The 20730-nt window shown below is 37.9% G+C and overlaps 1 protein-coding gene across 1 annotated transcript; it reads left to right on the forward strand.

Annotated features, from left to right (window-relative positions):
* Positions 1 to 143: 143 nt before the first annotated feature.
* Positions 144 to 7765, forward strand: si:dkey-5g14.1 (lysosomal proton-coupled steroid conjugate and bile acid symporter SLC46A3). The gene is made up of 6 exons (XM_067492119.1): positions 144 to 295; positions 736 to 948; positions 2003 to 2885; positions 3460 to 3543; positions 3778 to 3934; positions 5431 to 7765. The coding sequence occupies exons 2-6, from the start codon at positions 757 to 759 to the stop codon at positions 5528 to 5530; spliced, it is 1416 nt and encodes a 471-aa protein (XP_067348220.1). The 5' UTR covers positions 144 to 295; positions 736 to 756; the 3' UTR covers positions 5531 to 7765.
* The last annotated feature ends 12965 nt before the right edge of the window (positions 7766 to 20730 follow it).

Consider the following 20730-nt stretch of genomic DNA (forward strand, 5'->3'; position numbering starts at 1 on the left):
GTTGCGAGCACACTGCTGTGAAACCCTCTTATATGTATTTTAAATACAAGTTATTATGTAATGAATTCCATTTACAGGTATTCACAAAATGTTTGGCGTCTAATTTCACAGATGAACTGGAAGGTCCTCTTACCGATTAAATGCACACTCAAATGTTGCTGCCCATACGCAGGGCGTGAGGGGCGGGGCTTCCTTGTGTACATAAGAAGAGCACAAACCGACATCGTAAACAAAATGCAATGGAGAAGTGAAATTTTTTTGGAGGGATAACAACATGACGCGAGCAATCTAAAAGGTAGGTCTTACGAAAAGAAGGTAAAACATAAGATGCGTATATCTTCCTTGTATCTTTAAACTAAACATCGACCGTCTCGACCTGCATCATACTGTATTCACATCAAGTAAACAAAAGCAAGGTTACTTATAGATTGCACTTGAATCGATAATGTGCTGCATGCTGCCTGGGACCTCATAAGTTGGAACAAACAAATGTTATCTACACCTCCACGTAGATCGTATGACTTGATTAGCTGGTTCCGTACTATTTAAAAGGACTGTGCACTGTGCACTGTGGAAGAGGTTACCTTACCTGAACCTGAAGGCTGTAATGTTGAAGGTAGTAACACTAGAAAGTTGTTTATCACGCTTTAGATTATCCAGATTTCTTTAACCTGTTCTATCAGACTTCACTTTTTGTGTTTGTGTCTTAATGTATTCTCTTGATCTCTTTTCCAGGGAATATTGCATACCGTCAAAATGAAGGGTCTTTTCTTTGTGGAGCCTGTGGTTGCTCTGTATGCCTTCTCCAGTTTTCTCATCTACCCTCTGGTGCAGCAATATGTGTACAGGAGGCTCTGGCAGGAGCTGACAAACACCACGTATCCCATCTCTGACAACACATCCAGATGTGTGACAAACAGCAGCTCCAACCAGTCAAGTTATCACGAGGTTAGTTAATGACGGGTTTAATGATTTAATGTAAAAGATTGCACATTTGTGTGTACCTCAATGCAAACTGCGTCTTCTCAAATAGCCCATCTTTAAAAGTGTTCTTCCTTCTGTCGAACCATTCATGCATGCTGATCATTATTCACTTGTGACATTTTCAGTATTAAAAGTATTGACATTTTGTCAGGTCACTAATATCATTGAGAATATTTGAAAACCAGTTTTACGGAGACTGACTTTCATCAAATTTGTCATGGTTTCAATATGTTTGTGAAAAGAAAATATTTTACTGACAGAAGGTTTTACAAAGCAACCTGGAGCCCAACAGACTAAACTATTTAAAGTTTTTATCTCAGCAACTTAGTGTTCCACCTTTCCTGCCATTTAGCAGAATGTATTTTAATATTTCATCCATTCAGATACCCTCTTCAAAAACTGTTCAGATACATGAAAAAATGGTTTCTCAACTCTGTCATTCGGTAATATTCAAATGAGACTAAAGTTTACTGTCCTGAACTCGTACAGATACTGACAGACATACTATTGTATCACCACTTTTGATAAAGAATGATACACTCATTAAATTACACAAGTCTACAGTACACAAAGGTATACCACATTATGAGAAGCATTTAAAAGAGATATTATTCTTGACAAAATGTTTTTAACAATGTATTTTTAGCGTGTATTTAGAGAGGACATCTAAAACAGAACAGAGAAGTGAGAACAATCAGACATATTTGGAAAAAGCCACTGCTGCACCTGTTGTTCTGCAGAAATCTTGGTTCCTTTTGGCACGGAATAAGGAAACCTCTTTAAAAATTCCGATGCACTTTTGAAAGGTACTTTGTACTGTGTTGGTTTAATGACATTTTATTTTCACAATCTCCATTAAACTTGTGTCTGCAAGGTAGGTGAAATTTGAGGTTGGTATATTGTTTTCTAAGGCCTGCTGTTAAAGTTAAACACACATAGTCCAAAGTTAAACCTCTCTTTACTTTGGACTCCACCGTGAATATTTTATACTTAACCACACTCTTTGCTGTATTTTCAGGTGGTCCAGAGGCAGGCATCTCTCTTCTCCCTTTACACAGATCTGTTCTCTACAATTCCCTCTCTGATTGTCACACTCATGCTTGTGGCCTACAGTGACAGAGGAGGACGCAAAATCACCATCATCATGCCTTTGATTGGCGCATTGATCTACACTTTAGCCTTCCTGACAGTGTCCTACTTTGAGCTCAACATTTACTTACTCATTGGCTCCTCGCTTCTCAGTTCTCTGTTTGGTGGCTTGGGCACATTTCTTGGTGGCTGTTTCGCCTACATAGCTGATCTGTGTGAGGATGGTCGTCAGAAGACACTGCGTATGGCTGGACTAGACATGACGATTGGCCTGTTGGCAGGGTTGGCTTCAATATCAACAGGTTACTTCTTAAGAGCTGCAGGCTTTAACTGGCCTTTCCTGACCTCTGCCCTTTGTCAGTGTGTGGTACTACTGTATACATTTTTTATTCTAGAAGAGACTGTGAAAAAGACTCCTGCTGATGCCATTATTCTAGATGGCTCTACTCAGAGCACGGCCCTGAAACAGATGATGTATGGAGTCTACAAGATGTTTTTGGGGGTCAGTCACAGGTGTAAAATTATTTTGTCCCTTTTAATGATCATCTTCACCAGCTTCTCCTTTGCCTATGTGGGTGGGATCTCCATGTTGACACTGTATGAATTGAATGAACCACTGTGCTGGACGGAGATTTTGATTGGCTACGGCTCAGCACTTTCCACCACTGTGTTCCTGATCAGTTTTGTGGGAGTGTCAGCATTCACATACTGTGGTTTACCACAGCTGCTCATTGTCTTGATGGGGATCCTATCTGTTGCATCAGGGATGGTCATCATGACTTTCGCTAAAACTACATTACTGATGTTTATAGGTAAGAAAAAGTCCACAAAAACAGAAATGGCTTGATGAGAACAATTATCTTTTTTTTTTATTTCAGTTGCACATTTACTGTATATCAGATATCAGAAATAGTGCTGTGTACAGGATTTGTTTTTGTTTTTTTTAAATAAGCAACCAATATACCTCAGAGTTGTGTTATTAGTTAGTTAAAACAATTTTCTCCTCCCAGTAAGTTAATATTAGTTTTTTTTTCTAAAATATTAGCTGTTGTTTGGCACACCGAAAAGACTAGTTGAACAGATTATGTTTTAATAAAAACCTACTTTTACATCTGCATTCAATGTGCATAGTTGTTACTAGAGTTGCAGTATCTTGTCAGTATTATTAGATTACTGCATTCTAAACTGGTAAAGTATAATTATGATATTATCTGTTTATTTAAATATCTTGATGTTGGCATCCAAATTATATGACTTGAATCTATAGATTTCGTAATACTCATAATCCTCTTGTAACTTTACTTATGTTGTTTGAATGGTACAATTTAAATGGTTACATTGTTTTTGATTCATAATATAATGTCTTCTGTTATTTGTTTACTGCAGCACGGGTGCCAATGCTTCTGTCTATTATGCCTTTTCCTGTTTTACGCTCCATGATGTCAAAGCTCATCTCAAAATCTGAACAAGGTGAGTTGGTTTAGGGCTTTTCATGAGCCACACTACTGTGCTGTTGTGTTTAAGTCAGAGCACATTGAAGAGTTTTCCGAGGCACTGATTTTGTGATGCATTTAAAAACAAAGAACTCCACATTTCTGTTCCTTAGAGCTAAGTGGAATCCTTGAACTAAAGTATTTGCATTCAGGTGTCACCCCTCTTCAGTCACTCTAAGTGTTTTCTTCTCTCTTGGTTGTGTTTTTGCAGGTGCACTGTTTGCCTGTCTTTCCTTTCTGGACAGTTTAACAAACAATATATCAACTGCAGTCTTCAATAGTGTCTATGCTTCTACTGTGGCATGGTATCCTGGCTTTGTTTTCCTGTTGTCTGCAGGATTCTGTGTCATCCCTTTGTTTGTTCTTGGGTGAGTTGATTAACATCTTTTACTACAAAGTACACCAGATTAAAGTTTACATATTTGAAGTATATGGTCATACATTTTCAAACTAGTTTCCCGTTGTATCTTCAAGCCATTAAACATCTTTTTGTAAGTACATCATATATATCAATGTGTTGCAGATTCAGTGATCATCAATCACAATTGGTTTCTGTCCCAGCTGCATCATAACATGTTGAGAGCAGGAAATATTCAGCTTTTTCAAAAACAAGCATTCAGGAACCCTCCACCATTCAAAGAATGATACTGTTCCACTAAATGGATGGCATTAATTATCTGAGATGGATTTGTACAAAACATAGAACTATAATCAGCTAAACCTGCTGTTTATTTTTGGAGCTGTCTGTTAAAATGGAGGCTGACAGAGCATTTTCCTGCCATAAAACGAAAGTTATTTATTTAATCTACAATAAAATCAGAGCAGATTACGAATAGCTAAAGCATGCGGATATTCTTCAGGTGTAAAACTAAACCCTGTGGGTTAGGTGGCCATACAAATTACAGACTACAGATCGTTTGTTCTGCTGATTCATTGTTTGCCAGTTTTGTTTGACTCTAATAGAGAAACGCTGTGTTTCAGGCCCTCGAAAAACAAGAACTCTCACTTCCTCATTCCTGCCTCCATCACAACGTTCCTCACCAAATGGCTTCCCTCCTTAAATAGTCATTTAAAACTCTGCCATTTGCTTTGCCTCTTTAACTAAGCATTTTGGTTTGGACATTATCGACATTTGTGCTTTGCCACGTAGAAATGGGGGAAAGGATGATAAAAAATAATTACCTGTGGTACACATTGTTTTAACAATTCTTTGTTACACTCACCTGACATAGAAGTGCTGCTGAGACAGTGTGGGAGGTGTAGCGTGAAATGTAAAACTCCTTGAATAAACCCACTTCGGTCATATGCACTGCTTCTTCGGTTACATGTCTGGTAGTTGCAGAATAACAAAACCTCTGGTTCAGCAATCTCCTGTCAGCATTTCAATTTTCAGTATTGTCAAGCGTGGTTTTATGTAATCAAGTTACAGAAGCAGTCTTAAACTAAAACCTCTGTTTTGCTGTAGTTTTTAAGAACACCATCCCTTTCATAATAATATATTTTACAACCTCTGATGACCTTCCTTTTTTTTTGTGTACTCCTTTTACTGAAAGGAATTACCAGTAACCATGTGATTCCACAGAACTGAAGTAGACCTTGTACTGCTTGTGCTTGGTGATATTTAGCACAAATCAGTACATGTGAGCAAAAATCAAAAACAGATTCTTGCTTGCGTGTCTAAACACATTGGAAACAATATTGACTTGCGTTTCTGACTTGGGCAAGCTGATGCAGGAAAGTGTAGAAAGAAGCTTGTATTGAAACTACTGAGACGATGGTTGCAAAGGTTAGTTGGAACTAGTAGAGATAGTAATGCATCGCATGTTTATGTCCCTCTCTTACACTATTTTTTTCTATGCTTTAGGATGGTGGGACTATTAGGAGTGGATGTTGCCAAAGAGGTCACAGAGCCAGAGGAGAATTCTGTTGAAGATCAGAACGACAACAGTGCTCTTCTCAGCTGAGTTACATGGATTCAAAATATAATCAGCACTTCATCAGCACTTTTTTCCTTCAGTGATTTATTGTAAGACTTAGTTTCTCAGTGGCTTATGTTGTCAGTTCTCTAAGTGAATAATGTAGGTTACACATTCATGTTTTAGGTTTGTTAGCTGTTTTTGTTTTTGGTGCAATTTGTTTTGAATATTCTATAGTTACAAAAGGGAGGTGAAGGCAAATAAGCTCTGACAGTGTTTCGTTTTTAATTTTATTTTACAGCAACATTGTTACATTAGATAAGTGTCAAGATAGTTGCATAAATAGGAGAAGGGATATTAGGTGACAAAGGTCTAATCTAACATTCATCTACACTGAATGATCTTTGCCCATTCTCAGACATTAATTATACCTCAAATGGCCTGAAGATGACATTGAGAGTATTTTTTAAAGAGTTTAATGCGCTTTCATAAAGTTTTGCAGTGTGGGTTGTGCCAGTATTTGCGTAGCATTCCAGTTTTGTGAAGTGATTGAGATGTGTGATACCTTGGTGTCTCTTCTCCTTCTTAGTGCAATATTAGTTCAATCTTGACAAAGAGCTCCACTGGCAGGTTTTTATACAGTGTGCCAAACAGCACAAATCGTATGTGCAGTATTATGTGAAGACAAATTTATTAACTAAAACTCACACAAAATGATGTAAATAAAAACATATTATTGCACAAACAAAGTGTATAAACTGTCAAACGAATCAAAACCATGAAGCAAATAAATCCCAAAAGGTGAAAAATGTTTTTAAATTGAATGAATTGGGGAGATGGTTAGAGCTAAATAACAAATTGTGGTTGGGTTATTTTTTTTAATTACTCTTTTTAATTTTTGGTTGCACCTTTTGAGCCGGTAGACTTTTTTTTTTTTTCTTTTCTTTTTTGTCCTTTCAGCTTATCCCCTGAGTTCAGGGTCGCCAAAGCAGATCATTGTTCTCATGTTGATTTGGCACAGAACTGGGAACTGTGCTGTAGTTAGTGTCGTTTTGTAATTTACCAAAACAAAAGAGATTTTTCTCAAATAAATAAAATATAAAAAACTGTTTTCTACGGGAATCAAAGTCCCCCCAACACAATGAAAACCAACAAGCAGTAGGTTTGCATTGATTATTTATTTATTAAGGACCAGCGCAGGTTTTTCCCTTGCAAGAATCAGATGTCCAGTCAGTAAAAATATGCAAACTCAGTTTCTTAGAGGCAGCTGTAGTTCAGTATGTAGAGCAGTTGTCCACAAACCACAGGATCAGTGAACTGACTCCTGGTCTCTCATGGTTACATGGTGAAGTGTCCTTGGACAAGACACTGAGACCCCATATGTTAAGGTTTGGATTGTAAGAGGTTATAATAAACAAAATCTTGAATATTAAGGAACAAAATTAATCTAGTCAACTGCCCAAAAGAAGCAAGACTCCAGGGACACAGTCACAGCTATAGGACAATATAGACCACAGCTGCATCTTCAATTGGTTCAGTGATTCATGTGCATTTACATGTGCTGCACGTTCAGTGTTTCTTCTCCTGAAACACGTCACATAATATAAATCAATATTGATCATCTGAGTTACAATGGATGTCCTGAAGATGTAGGTCAAGAATGTATATTACATCCAAGTCCAATTTCTAAAACCAACATGTTTCATATTTTATTGATTTACATTTTTCTCTGGTCTCAGATACAACTGTAATAGGTTTTGTTTTTGCCTTTTGTGTATTAACCACAAGGTGTCACTCTTGTTTCAGACTCATACTCATGTTGTGTTCCTAAAAAATTTTCTGCCTCTTTGTTTGATTTTGTTTTTAAACTGTAAAGTACAAAACCCCTACATGTAGACCTTTCATTTTACATGTGTATAGTTAAACAAAAGAGCAGGTTCACGGCTCTGCTTTGTAAAATCCCTTTTTTTTTTTTTTTTGTCGTTCACAATGGAGTATGGACAATTGAAAGTTCAGCAACCGCAAACCACGTGTTTTCAGTATGGCCACAATTTTGTTTAATTAAGTTGCCTGATAGCTACTTTAGATTTAAAAAATAAATGTACTAAGAAAATAATTCACCTAGTGCAATCAGTATACTGGAAATTATGTTGGTGACTAATTAATGTTCACTAAAACTAACACTTTTTAGCCCTCTTACTTTTCCTTATACATGTTAAAGCTCAGAGTGATTTCATTTTCCTCTTTATTAAACTTCCTACATTCTGTCTTTGCCAGATAAAAGGGTCATTATTGTGTATACGGGAATGTATGTGAAGCTATTTTTTCTAAGACTCACTCTGTCCAAGAAATATTCAAGTAAAGTATGCAAACCCTGTTGGTCTCATGATGATGAATGGGTATCTGAGATCTTGGCGGGATCCCATCAGATTGCATGGTTGAGTACTTACTGGACCAGTGGCTCAGCTTACAAGAAAACTATGCCTGTATTCCATCACAAGGAATGAATGAGATGCAGAGGCGCAATGCCATTCCCTCCTGTAAATCCACACTGAATATGCCACGTGAAATTTAAATTCAACCTAGTTTTGATTTTTATATTTTTTCCTTTTAAATTAAAATTAAAAAAATGTAAAATTTGGTCTGTTTATTGTGTGCTTTTTCATTTGCACACTGCATTGTACATTTAAAATCGTATTAAGGGATTGGACACGGTTCAGTAGATAGTTGTATATTTGCTGTGATAACAGAAACAAGCAAGGCCAGCTCAACTTTAAATTGCTTGTTGACCACGAGGACTTTGCTGGTTCATTGTGAAATCCTGTAACAGACCTATATGCTTAAATAATATTGTTGCTTTTGAACACTGCTGAATTAGAAACATGCCAGCGAAGGTGTGTGGGATTTACTTTTTTAAAATGTATATATGGCACGTCAGTTGGAATTGGCTCCATCCACGGAAACCTTATGACGTCTGATCATAATGAACAGTTATTTGATTTCTATCCATTAGTCTTGAAAACCGTGACTGCAGCTTGATTGTAAGGTAATGCTGACACTGAGTTTGAATTAAGCTCAGCTCTGGATGGTTGCACAAAAGATCATCTGAGGCAGGGCTTGGTTGGCACCAAACTTGAGGTTTCTGGTTAAATTAGAGATGGAGGTGTGGTGAGCGGTGACGATAGTTTGCGAGTGTGATGGTTTTCCCAGGGGTAAGGAGCTGAGGGGGGGAGATGGTCGTGGTGGCTTGTGTGCGTCTGGCATGCATGGGGTCGCTGAGGATTAAAGGGAAGTTTGACAGAATATGGTTGAGCATAGAGGCAGGGGATGGAGGGTCTTTGGTTTCTGGTTTCTGGTTTCCAAACTAGCTGATTCAGCAGTACAATCATCTGCAACACACCACATCACATCACCAATAGCCCAGTCTTTGATGTTGATCCAGTAAGTTGCTAACAGGCCTCTCTTTATCTCAATCTTCTGCTCCCTGGGAGGAGATAATTCTCTATAGTATTAAAACCCATTTGTGGTGGTTTGCGTGACTGAAGCTCAGGGGGAGATAGGAGGGTTTCCCAGTCTGGAGTGATTTGATCATCACAGGATGATTTGATCAGAGCAGGCTCATAGTTATTTTTATTCTCAGTTTTCATTCACTGGCTCAATAGCACAGAGAGTTAACTCCAGAAAACTGAAACTATGAAAATGAGTTGATTGTTATATGATAAAATAATAATTTCCTAATTGATTAAGGAGTGATTTTCCTGAGCACAAACATGTTTCAGATGTATTTTTTTACACTTCAATTGCTTATACACATGAAAAGTGCTTATTCCTGTGCGTAGAGTTGTCGACTTCTCTGGAACACTTCAATGAAAGGCACTCTGACAGGAGTTAAAGTGAAGCAGAGCATTATCAACACATTTTGGCAGGCAGGTTCTGAGCTCCATGGTTGCATGGCTTCATTGCACTCTTAATAGGGCGGGGATTTGTTTGTTTTTTTACAATATTACAACTTATACTTGAACTGGGTCTCGTGTGTGTGTGTGTGTGTGTGATTGTGTGCATCATACAACAAACAAATCTCACACAGACAATAGTAAAATATACTGAACATACACATTATTCAATTTAAAATCACATGGCTGTAGTGGACTAAGCACAGTCTGTTCCACTATTTACATCAAAGGCACCAGCTGGAGGTCGTTCATCTTTTTCTTTCTCTTCCACCCCTTTTTGTCTTCTATAAAGGTCGCTGTGCTATGTTCGTCTGCTAGCTAACCAGCAATGTGCTGTGGATGATGTGTGTGGTGCTTATTATCTTTTTCTGATTCTCTTTTCATCCACTGCACACTCAGGCTATCGGAGCCAATTTTAGGTTTGGTGAGATTGCGTGTCCTCCCCTGCTTCTATTTCCTGTTGGGCTTTTTGTCTGCAAATGTTTTAATTGCTTTGTGGATTTTTTTACCTTTCTTCTCAAACACATTGCATGTCTGTCCTTCTCCTTTTATCCATTTTCATCACTGAGATCAACACATTTCTCAACCTGTTTCTGTCCCATCTGGATTCCATGGCTTCATGTGGTTAACCACTCCTTCCACAGATGTTTTTTTCCCAGTCCTAACTGCCAATAATGTCTATTCCCTGGTTGGTCCTACTACCTTTACGTCCTCCTTAGTTTCTTTCCACCACTTCACTTAAAGGAATTGACTTACTCTTTCTGATTTGTTTCAAATATAGATCTGCAACTGCCGTTATTGGCTGATGCCTCAAGCACTGTCCCCTCTTTTCTCCTTCTCCTTTGTCCTCCCCACTCATCATATCAACCATGGCTCCAACTCGTGCCTCAGAAATTGTTTAATAGTTGAATACACCTCTCCCCCACTTTGCGTATATACTGTATGTGTCTCCTGCTCTCCTCCTCACACACTCAGGCTCACTTTATTTTTTCTACCTTGATATACACATTTTAACATTTGTTAAATCCCACATACTTAAAATGAAAGGGTTTTATTTTCTCTTATTCATAACTTGACATTACTTTTGTTGCTTAAAGCTGAACATAAAGTGACACGTAAAAGTATCAAAAAAGATCAAATACAAGATTAATGTTCTAAAAGAAAATACTATCATACCTAACCATTATTGATAATGGGATCACTGTGTTGCAGCCTGTGTGGTTAAATTATAGTGCTATTGGGAGCTCTTGCTATTATTGTGGCAAAATGCCCACACTATTGGAATAACTATATAACATGGTATTACTACGATAACGTAACACACACACCGCTTTGTTTCTGTCAACATGGCAAGTTTTATTGATTATCATCCCATCCCTAGTCAGGAGGTTGTTAGTTGAAGGCTGTTGTTTGGTGCTGCCACCCTGCTGAGACCACAATAATTACAATTTAGAGCGTGAAAGCTATGAATGTCATTGCTTAGAGCGGCGCTCCTGTCTTTAGCCACGTCGGCTGCTGCTGAGCCAGACTCTTTAAGAATGGCAACCCCCCCCACCCCCCCACCCACACCTCTGAAACAGAGGCAAAGGAAAGGTCAGTGTGACAATCAATACTCTCTCTTGCCTGGTTCTGCTTCAGTGCATTAGACTAATAAGCCAGCTGCCCAGACTGAAGGAGCTCTCAGCATCTCTTATATCCCAGACTCAACCTACTCATCCACTATCGTCTTCTGTTACTCAGAGAGCAACGATATATGGGCCCAACTCTTTGATTGTTAACGTTGAAAATGAAAATTACGGATTTTTCTGGCATATTTTTGTCATTAATATCTTTATCATATCCTTCAATATTCATCATCTACTTATGTCGTTTCATCTCCCATCTCGTTTCTCTGGATTCAATGTTTCATATGAAGGGTTTATTGTCTCTTTCGGTATATGAACAGCAACGTGTGTCGTAGGTGGGTTTACTCTAATTGCATTTGGTTGGGGCGTACTCTTAAACAGAAACACACAAGCACACAAACAGTGAAGTACCTCTGGTCAAATCAGAAGTTCTCCCATTTCACTCTGACATTACAGCAACCACAGAGCCAGTAAACCTTCTGGTTAGCCACACTGGCAAACAGTGAGCCAGCACTTTGTGGACATCATCTGTATTTATCAGATTTTCTCTGACCCAACCCAAGCCTCTGTTCTTTGCAATGATCTCGTTTGTACGGCCTATAGTTGGCTGTGTCTGGTTTTCACTGGTCTATTAATAGAGATTTTCATGTCTGTTTGCATTGGCATGGTTGACACAGGACTCACAAGTATCAGGTATAAAGAATTTGGAAGTTATTTGCTAAAGCAGCACAAATATTCAGATATTGTTTTAGTTTGCCAGTAGCCAATCTTTAAAAAGAATACAATCACAATGGCAGTGTTCTTTTGTATTTTTTAGTGTCAACAAATATCATGAAAAGACCAACGCTGTTATTCTCTTTACTTACTCTCTCTCTGTGGCAGTGCATTGGTTTCAATCTTGTGTGGTCTAAATGATTTAGTCAATTTTCAAATAGCCAGATTTCCAAAAAACATCTGGTCTTTTTTAGCAAAATGTACTCAATGGGAGTAAACGGTGTACTTATTAATTAAACTTGTTTTCACATGACATTTAATGGCGCTGTAGTTTAGTATTTCCTGCTGCAGGACGTACATGAGCTGGCTGAAGATAAACTAGAATTATTGCATAAGTAATGAAACAACATGACACCAAGTGCAACTTGTAACATTAAGGTTCAGTTTTGTGTCAAATTGTCCACAAACAACAATCCATTCCTGGAAACCCCAGTCTATGACCTTTCAAATATTATTGTTTGATTTTATTTGTCTTAATTAGCAAATCCCTCGACATTTAATAATGTAGTCTAATGATAAATCTGAACCAAGCTTTAATGAAAGCAGTTATTTGAGACGGACTGTATTTTGTCTATCAAGAACACAAACACCACAGAGGAAGTCTCCATCACTATTAGTACAGTAGTAGATTGGTTGGGGTTGGGATGGATGGGAAACAGGGGTGTTGTGGTAAATTTATTGCCTATGCAGACCCAAGAGAATTCTCCCCCTCTCCTATCTTCCTCTGCAAAAACAAGAAAGGTCTTGGAAGAAAACCTTTGGCTACTGTAATGTCCTTGAGTCTTGCTTTGTTCTGACTGTCATCTTTACTGGGGAACGACTGGGACAGTGACCTCCTGCAGTGTTTAAAGTCTTGCAGCAGAGGCATGTTTTTATACCAGCAGGGAAGGACTAAGGGCACAGACAGTAACCCAAGGGCTGGTTTTCCCTTGTTGATGTTTGAGGGCTCTCATCCTCCAGCTGTTATCTCTTATTTGTGTCTACTGCAACACTGCTAACATCTGTCCCATGTATATGCCAGTGCCTGATGTCAGCCATGTGAATGATCAGGAACACATATCCACATGAACATATGCATTAATTTTGCAGATAACACATATGCCAGTGCAGACAACCATGCGTACACCACAGGTTAAGCTTTAATTTAAGACAAAAGATTTGGTTTGATAGACTTGTTGTGGTAGATAATGTAGTGCCATGGGAATATTTAATATATTTTTCAATTTATTGTAGTTCTGAATTTTCAAATTATCTTTATTTCTTTTTATTGTTTTATTTGGTAAACACTGTAAATGCAAGCTGAACTGTGAGTTTCCTAATCAAAATCTGCCTCTAAGTTACTGTATATTACTTGCTGTAAGATAATCACAAGTGAGCCCTTCATGCACAGTCTGCACAGCTTCAGTCCAAATGATCTGTGCTCATTTTCTAAAATAAAAGAGGTCATGTTGAAAGTTTTGATAATAATTGGATGTGTACAGTATAAAGTGAGACATGCATTGAAAGCAGGATTCAAAGCATTTCAAATTATATTTAAGAAGCAATAATTGTGTGTTTAGTTGCTGGGTCTATCCACCACTACTGGATAACATAAAATATGAAATGGGATTCCACTAGAAAAAGTGTTTTTAAAACAGTTTTCTTTTGATATAGCTTATAATGTTATTCCTTCCTTTGGAAAGTGCTCCAGCTTAAGGTATATAAATGTTTAGTTTGTCTGAATGATGCCAAACTAAACAGATGACTGCTGAGGTTTTACTCAGAGAGAACCCCCATCTATGTCAACTATAAGAAACTGCTTCAGCTATATTAGAAAACTGTTTCAAAAATATTCTGTCAGATCAGTGAAACACAAACTCATACACGAGAAAAAAAAAGGTAAAGCTTTACTTACATTTTTACTTTTCCAGTCACAAAGATAAACTCTTGACCTTAAAACTTTTCAATCGTCCTATGACTCTTTCAGCCATTTGATCAGGCTAATTTGAAAAAGTTTTCTAAGACCTTTTGTGTCTGTCATTTGGGGGACTGCAGAATTCACTGAGTTAAAAGAGGATTAACCTCATGAGCCTCAGGGATCAAGAGGACTACTCTAGAGTTCAAACATTTTGAGTGTAATCCTCAGGGCCTGAAGTGAAGTCCAGTGGCTCTAGAAAATAAGAATCAACTGTGCCATTAGCAAGGTTAAGTGAACTCAAAAGGCTAACATCGGAGATAAAGACTGAACGGCACTTTAGACAAACTTCCAGAGTCAAGGGGACTTGGTGGCATAGAGTGATCGTTCAGTATCGTAAAGTTTTAGTGGGGCAGTGTGCAGATGAAATTACTACCTGGAGCATCAAACTCTACACCTGATTGTTTATTAGAAACTAATCGAGTGGCAGATATTCCTGCCAACAAAGAGGTGGAAGAGCTTTTCAGCTGTATTTATATAGTAACATGTAATTTTACTATGAATATTGACCAAATATAATGATGTACTACTGCAGACTCAGGCTTTAAATGGCCCAGTGCATTTAAGCTTGCATGCAAGCGCATTTACACTTAGACAGTCTGCCTTACTTGTTCCTGGAAACTTCAAAATTACACTTGAAGACAATGTATTTCCTTTGTTTTCTAAAAACATTAATTGTGGATGTTTTTTCACTTCTTTGGAAATATAAAAACTCTGCCAGCATGTAGCCGTTAAACTGGTGCCACACTAAGCGGGACAATTTAATTCTTTTCTTCCATCACGCTCACTGATAAAATGGAAATGGCTTCTCTGAATACAGCCAAGAGACCTTAATCACATCCTAAACAGTGAAAAATCTTAATAAATACATGAATCTAGCCTTATTTGGACAAAATGTTACTGGTTGACAAAATCTTTTGGGGTTTTCCTCCAATTAAAGCAAAATGTTTTGCCCGACAAGAACCTGGCTGTTTGTCAGTGTTTACATGTGTTGCCATTTTAAAAAGTGAACTTATGTGACCCAAATTATCTGACTGAGGACCTCATTGTCTTACCAGTACCAGATGTAGTTTTTGTGATACAGCTTGTATGGTGGTGACTGTGATGTTTAGCAGTGATGCAGAGAAGGGTGGTTAAGCTTTATTTCACCCTATTGATTATCCCTTTATCAGCTTGGCCTGCTTACATCTACTGTTTAGTGTTACTTTGTAGTAAAACAAGGAACAGAGATGGGTTGTAAAATGCAGAATGCTGACATTTCAGCAGAACATACGGCACTTTTCAGAAAACCTTTGTGCTCTCTCAAGTTCCATGTGAAACACTAACCTGCACTATTAATCATTATATCTCATCATCGTGCCAAACTCTCTAAAAGGGAAGGAAAGGTCAGTTAACCAGGATAGAAAATAAAAGCCTTTTATGCCACTGGTTTTTCCATTCCTTCTTCTGCACAATGGTTACAGTTTCCTAAAATCTGCACCGCCAATCTTTGCAAAAAGAAATTATGAAAATTTCAGAGCCAGTACTTTCTGTTCTCCAAGCCAGATCTACAGAATGCTATTGTTCTCTAAGATAAATGGACAATATGTCATCAACAGCCCTGCAGAAAAAATTCCTTCCACTTCCACTTTGAGACTGTGCCTGGGTGACCTCCCTTACAGGGCTCTACAAATGTTAATTAATCAGTGCTGTGTCTTAAGGAAATATGTATTTTAAACACACACTTCTTTGAAGCTGTAGTTTTGCAATAAATGAATTGTGGCACATTTGGAAAAGTACCTTATTCATTTTCTTACTGAAGGTTAAATCTAAATACATTTTACAGATCTGTTTTGATGGGTTTTTATTCTTTCATACTTGCTTGCTATTCCATAGACAAATCAATATTTTGTTACAGTTTGAGCGAAATTAACTAATGCATTAAGTGCATTGGTTTACACTATGTGTGTCAGGATCACTTGCATGTGTGTGTAGAGGAGTTTTTGTGAGTGGACACAACCGTTGAATACTCCAGGGAATAAATTTAGCAGGCGGTTTTAAACAGTAGTTAAGCTTTGATGAGGTCTGCTACTGCTCTCCATGTTTTAAGAAAAAAAAAAAAAGCAGCCAACGAACACATGAACTACACCAGATCCAAGCATTCAACCCAAACAGAGGCTTTGTAAATTACAGCCTGTGCATATAGCTCTTTTAAACCAAACACTTTCTCTGATGCAGTTTAATGAAAAACAGGTCATACAGTATGCTTATACACACAGTGCAGTGCAGTGGATTAGGTCTTCTGAGGTCAACAGTATTGGTATAGGATATCCTGTTGATGTCACTCCAATGATCAGGATGGCGTTAAACGAGTAAAGACGCAGTTGGAGTCGCTAAGCACCACACGCACCTGGCAAAACAAAGGTTTCTAGTTCACAAATGTCTGTCAGTGTGATTGGTGTTCCAATGTGATTACAGTAGAAGGATTGTGAATTTTTATCCATGACACACAAATGTAAAAAAAAGAGAGACAGCATTACAAAACGTCAGGCTTCCTCAAGGTTCATTCATCTGTTTTAATAAAGTTAAGATGTGTCTCTAATCAGGATAGATTAAAAACTCTAAAGCCAAATGGCTGAAAACAAAAAGCAAAATCAGTGTCTGAACACACTCGTTCATATCTGGCTTAAAACCAATGGATTCTTTGTTGAGAAAAGAAGTCCTTGATCCAGTGAGTAAGAAGAGTTGATTCACTGGCTTCGTGAGAACTCCTGCTAGATCCGCTGATTCTCCTGTGTAGTCCAATATGTTGGAATGCAGGAAACAATATCTGTAAATGTCTGTGATGATATGTATTGGAATCATTGTGTGTCGGTCCATGGAGATTGTATTGGGACAGTTGCATAGGATGAGTCTTTCCAGACCCCTTTGGTCCTGCACAAAACAAGAAAAAGATACAATTAGGTGAAGGAGAGGAAAAAAAAGAGCGAGCGAGCCTGTCAACATGCAACTCTAAATATGCCATAAATCAATGTAGGAAAATGCTAATATGTAACAATGCCTTGAATTGCTCCTATTTTGTGAGCAAGCTAAACACAGATGTGCTGTATGAATAACTGAGGATAAAAAACCCCAGAAGATTTGGATATGTGGGTGCTGACAGTTTTTGGGCTGGGCTTCTGGGGCCATATTATAGAATATTATATATGTCCTAACTTGCAGATCCTCTCGTAACTTTTTGGTAACCATTGTAATCGAAGATAAAAGCTGATGAAAAAAACATTACAAATGAACAGATCATGAGTTCAATTTCTTATGCTTACTTAAGATGGGAAAAGCTTCCTAACTACTAGGTATTAAATAAAGTCTCCTGATGCGCTGTCCTAACTTTTATTTTACTCCAAATGAGCTTTTAGCCCATGGCTGCTCTTTAATTGCTTTTATACAACACGCTGAACTTGTTTCAGTGAGAATATTCAATGGATTACAGAATATTTGAGCACAATGAGATGAGAAAAGTAGAATCCTTTACTAGTTAGGAGATACACAGATGTAGAAATGATGTAGAAAAAAGTATTTGGGATTTCCTAACATAAGACATAACAGCATGAAGGTAGGTAAATTAGGAAAAGTTAATTGGGATTTGCTTTCGTAATACTAAATCAGTACATTTCTATTTAATAGTCTTCCTGCCTTAACTAAGATCTTAACAAGTTTCTGTAATTTGGCCCTAGAAATGTGACACTTCTATAGCTTGGGTCTCATAGTAAGTCATTTGGAAAAACTGCCTTAAAAGTGACACAGAAACATTTTTCAACACCAATTTATCATTCTCAACACAATTCTGTCTTCATATTTTTCAGTAATTATTGCGATCAAAATGGGGCCATTGTCAAGATGATTTGTAACTTCTATCCCACAGCAGTGGCCATTTACCGTAGTGTTACTTAAAATTATGACCATAGTTTCATAGTTTCCATGAACTGCGACGTTTCAAAAAATGCATCTTTATTTCTTCTGGTTGACATATTTTGTCTCTGCTTCACTGAAGAAGATAAACACATTGGATACACATAGCATTGCTTTGCTGAAGGCCTTTTTAAAACCTTCCCATCTGCCAGTGCTACTGCTCTGTTTGCACAGGGAGAACTGAGCCATTTCTTGATTTGAATCTTAAACTAATCCAGGGTGTTTAGAGAATTCTGACATGAAGGCACACAATTGGAAAAAAAAAATGTTGGAGACTGGCATAGGCTGTAACTGTCTCACCAGTAGGACTGTAAAGTAATGACTAAGACATTTAAAATGTCACGTTAAAATTAAAAAGGTAATAAAAATGACTTGATGAAAAAATGCTTAATTTGACACAGTTTGCATTACACTTCTTGAATGTTTCTTATTTAAAAGGATGCATGACTTCCCGCTACACAGTACTGTCTTTATTTAAGGCAGCTTATTACAGGGAAAAACAGAGACAAAATGAAGAAGCAGAGAAAAAGAGGCTACGTCGGGACAAAAGAGTTAGATAACACGGAAGAAGTTGGTGGGTGGAGTGCAAGGGCCAGAAAGCTGAAGAGGACAAGAATCTGAAGATGATAATGTCACTAAAATGAAAACCACCTGCAAATGAAAATCACCGTGGCAACTGAATCTTCTGGTAGTATGGGAATTATCACTGTGCCCTCAGGGGGTCTCCAGAAACTGCTCCCATTTAAACTCTTTCTCTTTTTGACAGATAGAAAATTAGAACCTGTGTATATCCAACAAAAACTGCCATATATTAACATGTACTCACAAAATAGAGGCACACGGGCAGATCTGCACACACAGAATACAAACACACACAAAAAAACCCCAGCGTGTTTGTTGGTATGTTTCTAATAATGTCCTTTAAGATTTTCTGGACTCGTAGTTCACTTGCCTCCTATCGAGTACAATCTGAAATCATTGTGCTTGTTCTCCCCTCCAATATCCCACTGCAACACAATTAAAATCACGGACAACCACCACATCAGAGCATGACAGATTGTTTGCATTAGCGAGAACTGAGCAACGCTGCCATGTTCAGCAGTAGGACAGAATGAAAGAAAGAACAAGAGGAGCCACAAGCCATATGAAGGGACTCGTAAAAATCACAGACCCCTGTCATCTTTATTGGACTGGAATTATCACAGCAGCTTAATAAAACGTATAGATGCCAGTAAGGCTTCACAAGAAAAAAGGCCCATGTGATATTTAGGGAAGTGTTTCATATTATTCAAACTAATAGATATATTACAGAGTGAAGTTATTATTACATTATTCTATCAGTATGAACAAGAACTGCTGTGTTCAGTGTCACAAGTTTCCTTTATGGTTACACTGAACACCTGGTGCTCACTGTGAGATGCCTGAACAGTCATCAAAGTAGTTTCAGTGTGTGCCTATGGCTCTAAAAGTGTACAAATGAGTAGGCCTGTTAGGCTTCCTCTCACACCTCCAGCCACACATGGCACCCATATTTCCCCTGACACATACTCATGCAGGCATAGAAAGAGTGCTTAGCATAGCACAATAAGCTCATAACTATCAAAGCCCCCCCATTATTCAAACTCTTTCCCGTCTTTGTTGTCAGACCCACCCCTCCTCTCTCTCTGATGTTCAGGAAATTAACCAGTTGGAGCACAGGTGAGTGACTGTGTGCTTGTGTGTGAGAGTGTGTTTTATGTGATTAGAGGCCAAACTGGTTGCTGGGATATGTGATGCAGCTAATCAGTATAGCAATGGCATGTGGTCAAAATTATGAACATGTAACTTTGAATTTCACTGCCACTCTGTAGGAGAACTGGAAGAATTTTGTTTTAATTTTCAACAAAACCCAATCCAATACAGCAGCTTTGCTATTAATTCTACTTTTACATAGTTAGAATTTCTCAGTTTTTATGTTTTATGTTCTAATGTTTTGGCCACCTCATTCATTTTCTGCTTATAGTACAGTCTACCACCCACTTTGACCTCAATAATAATCAGGGAGTACAATTATCACCTCTCAGACAGTTTCAGCTTAAAAACTGAGTATCAGATTGCTGTATCGGATTGCATTAGATTGTACAAGTGTACCTAATAAAGTGGCCAGTGAGTGTATATACATATATACATTTATTTTCTGCAAAATCAGATTTTTTTCTCTGAATCGGATTAGCAAGAAAAAGACACACTGTGCATGACCTCACGATGGCAACGTACTTTAATGCACTGACTCTTTCAACACTGACCCAGTTGCTGCTGTGATGATTCATTGTACACTGATTTTATTTCGTCAATAAATGAAGCCACTATTGACAGAGCCAGAGCAGATGATTTACATACCATCTGCATAGAACTTTTGAGTATACACAGCAATCCAGATCTTTTGTCTATTACTATATGAGCTCTGACATGCCTTGATATAAGGCTGAGAGCAAAATACCATACTTAATATTTCCATCATGTCGTAGAATTTCATCACAACTCAAGAAAACATTCCTTGCAAAAGGAGAAAAAGATGTGAGTCTTCCTCAGTTGTTATTGTTGAAATATCCAGCAGAAGATGTGAGGTATACTTTGTTGCTGTGAATGATAGGAAGCAACTGACAGAATCCATAATGCATGTTGACTTTTTTTTATTGTTATTCTTGCATGTAAGCCTGTTTTCATAGTTTGCCGATTGTCTGAAAGATCGCCCATATGCTATGTAAATGTGTGGCCGATGCATACTGTGCATGTACGCCAGTCTCTCAGCAGTCTGTCCATTGCGGGGAGTCACATTGAATAAATAGAAACATGCAGTGTATAAGACGGGGGGAATTTAACAGAGTTTTCATATCCTTCCTCATTAAAGGAGCTAATTGTTGGGTTGAGCTGACTTTCATGACAGTTGCGACCACTAGCTCTGTAACAAATTCAGCTTTGGAAAGACTTGGGGTGAGTTTGTTGGTCTCCAAC

The sequence above is a fragment of the Channa argus genome, chromosome 22 (assembly GCF_033026475.1).
Source record: "Channa argus isolate prfri chromosome 22, Channa argus male v1.0, whole genome shotgun sequence".
Taxonomy (NCBI): Eukaryota; Metazoa; Chordata; class Actinopteri; order Anabantiformes; family Channidae; genus Channa; species Channa argus.

What these genes read in the sequence shown, in the direction of transcription:
- si:dkey-5g14.1 (XM_067492119.1), top strand. Translation starts at nt 757, where the DNA reads ATGAAGGGTCTTTTCTTTGTGGAGCCTGTGGTTGCTCTGTATGCCTTC. An exon ending in TACATTACTGATGTTTATAG is followed by an intron (nt 2,886 to 3,459) that starts GTAAGAAAAAGT and finishes TGTTTACTGCAG; the next exon opens with CACGGGTGCCAATGCTTCTG. An exon ending in CATCTCAAAATCTGAACAAG is followed by an intron (nt 3,544 to 3,777) that starts GTGAGTTGGTTT and finishes GTGTTTTTGCAG; the next exon opens with GTGCACTGTTTGCCTGTCTT.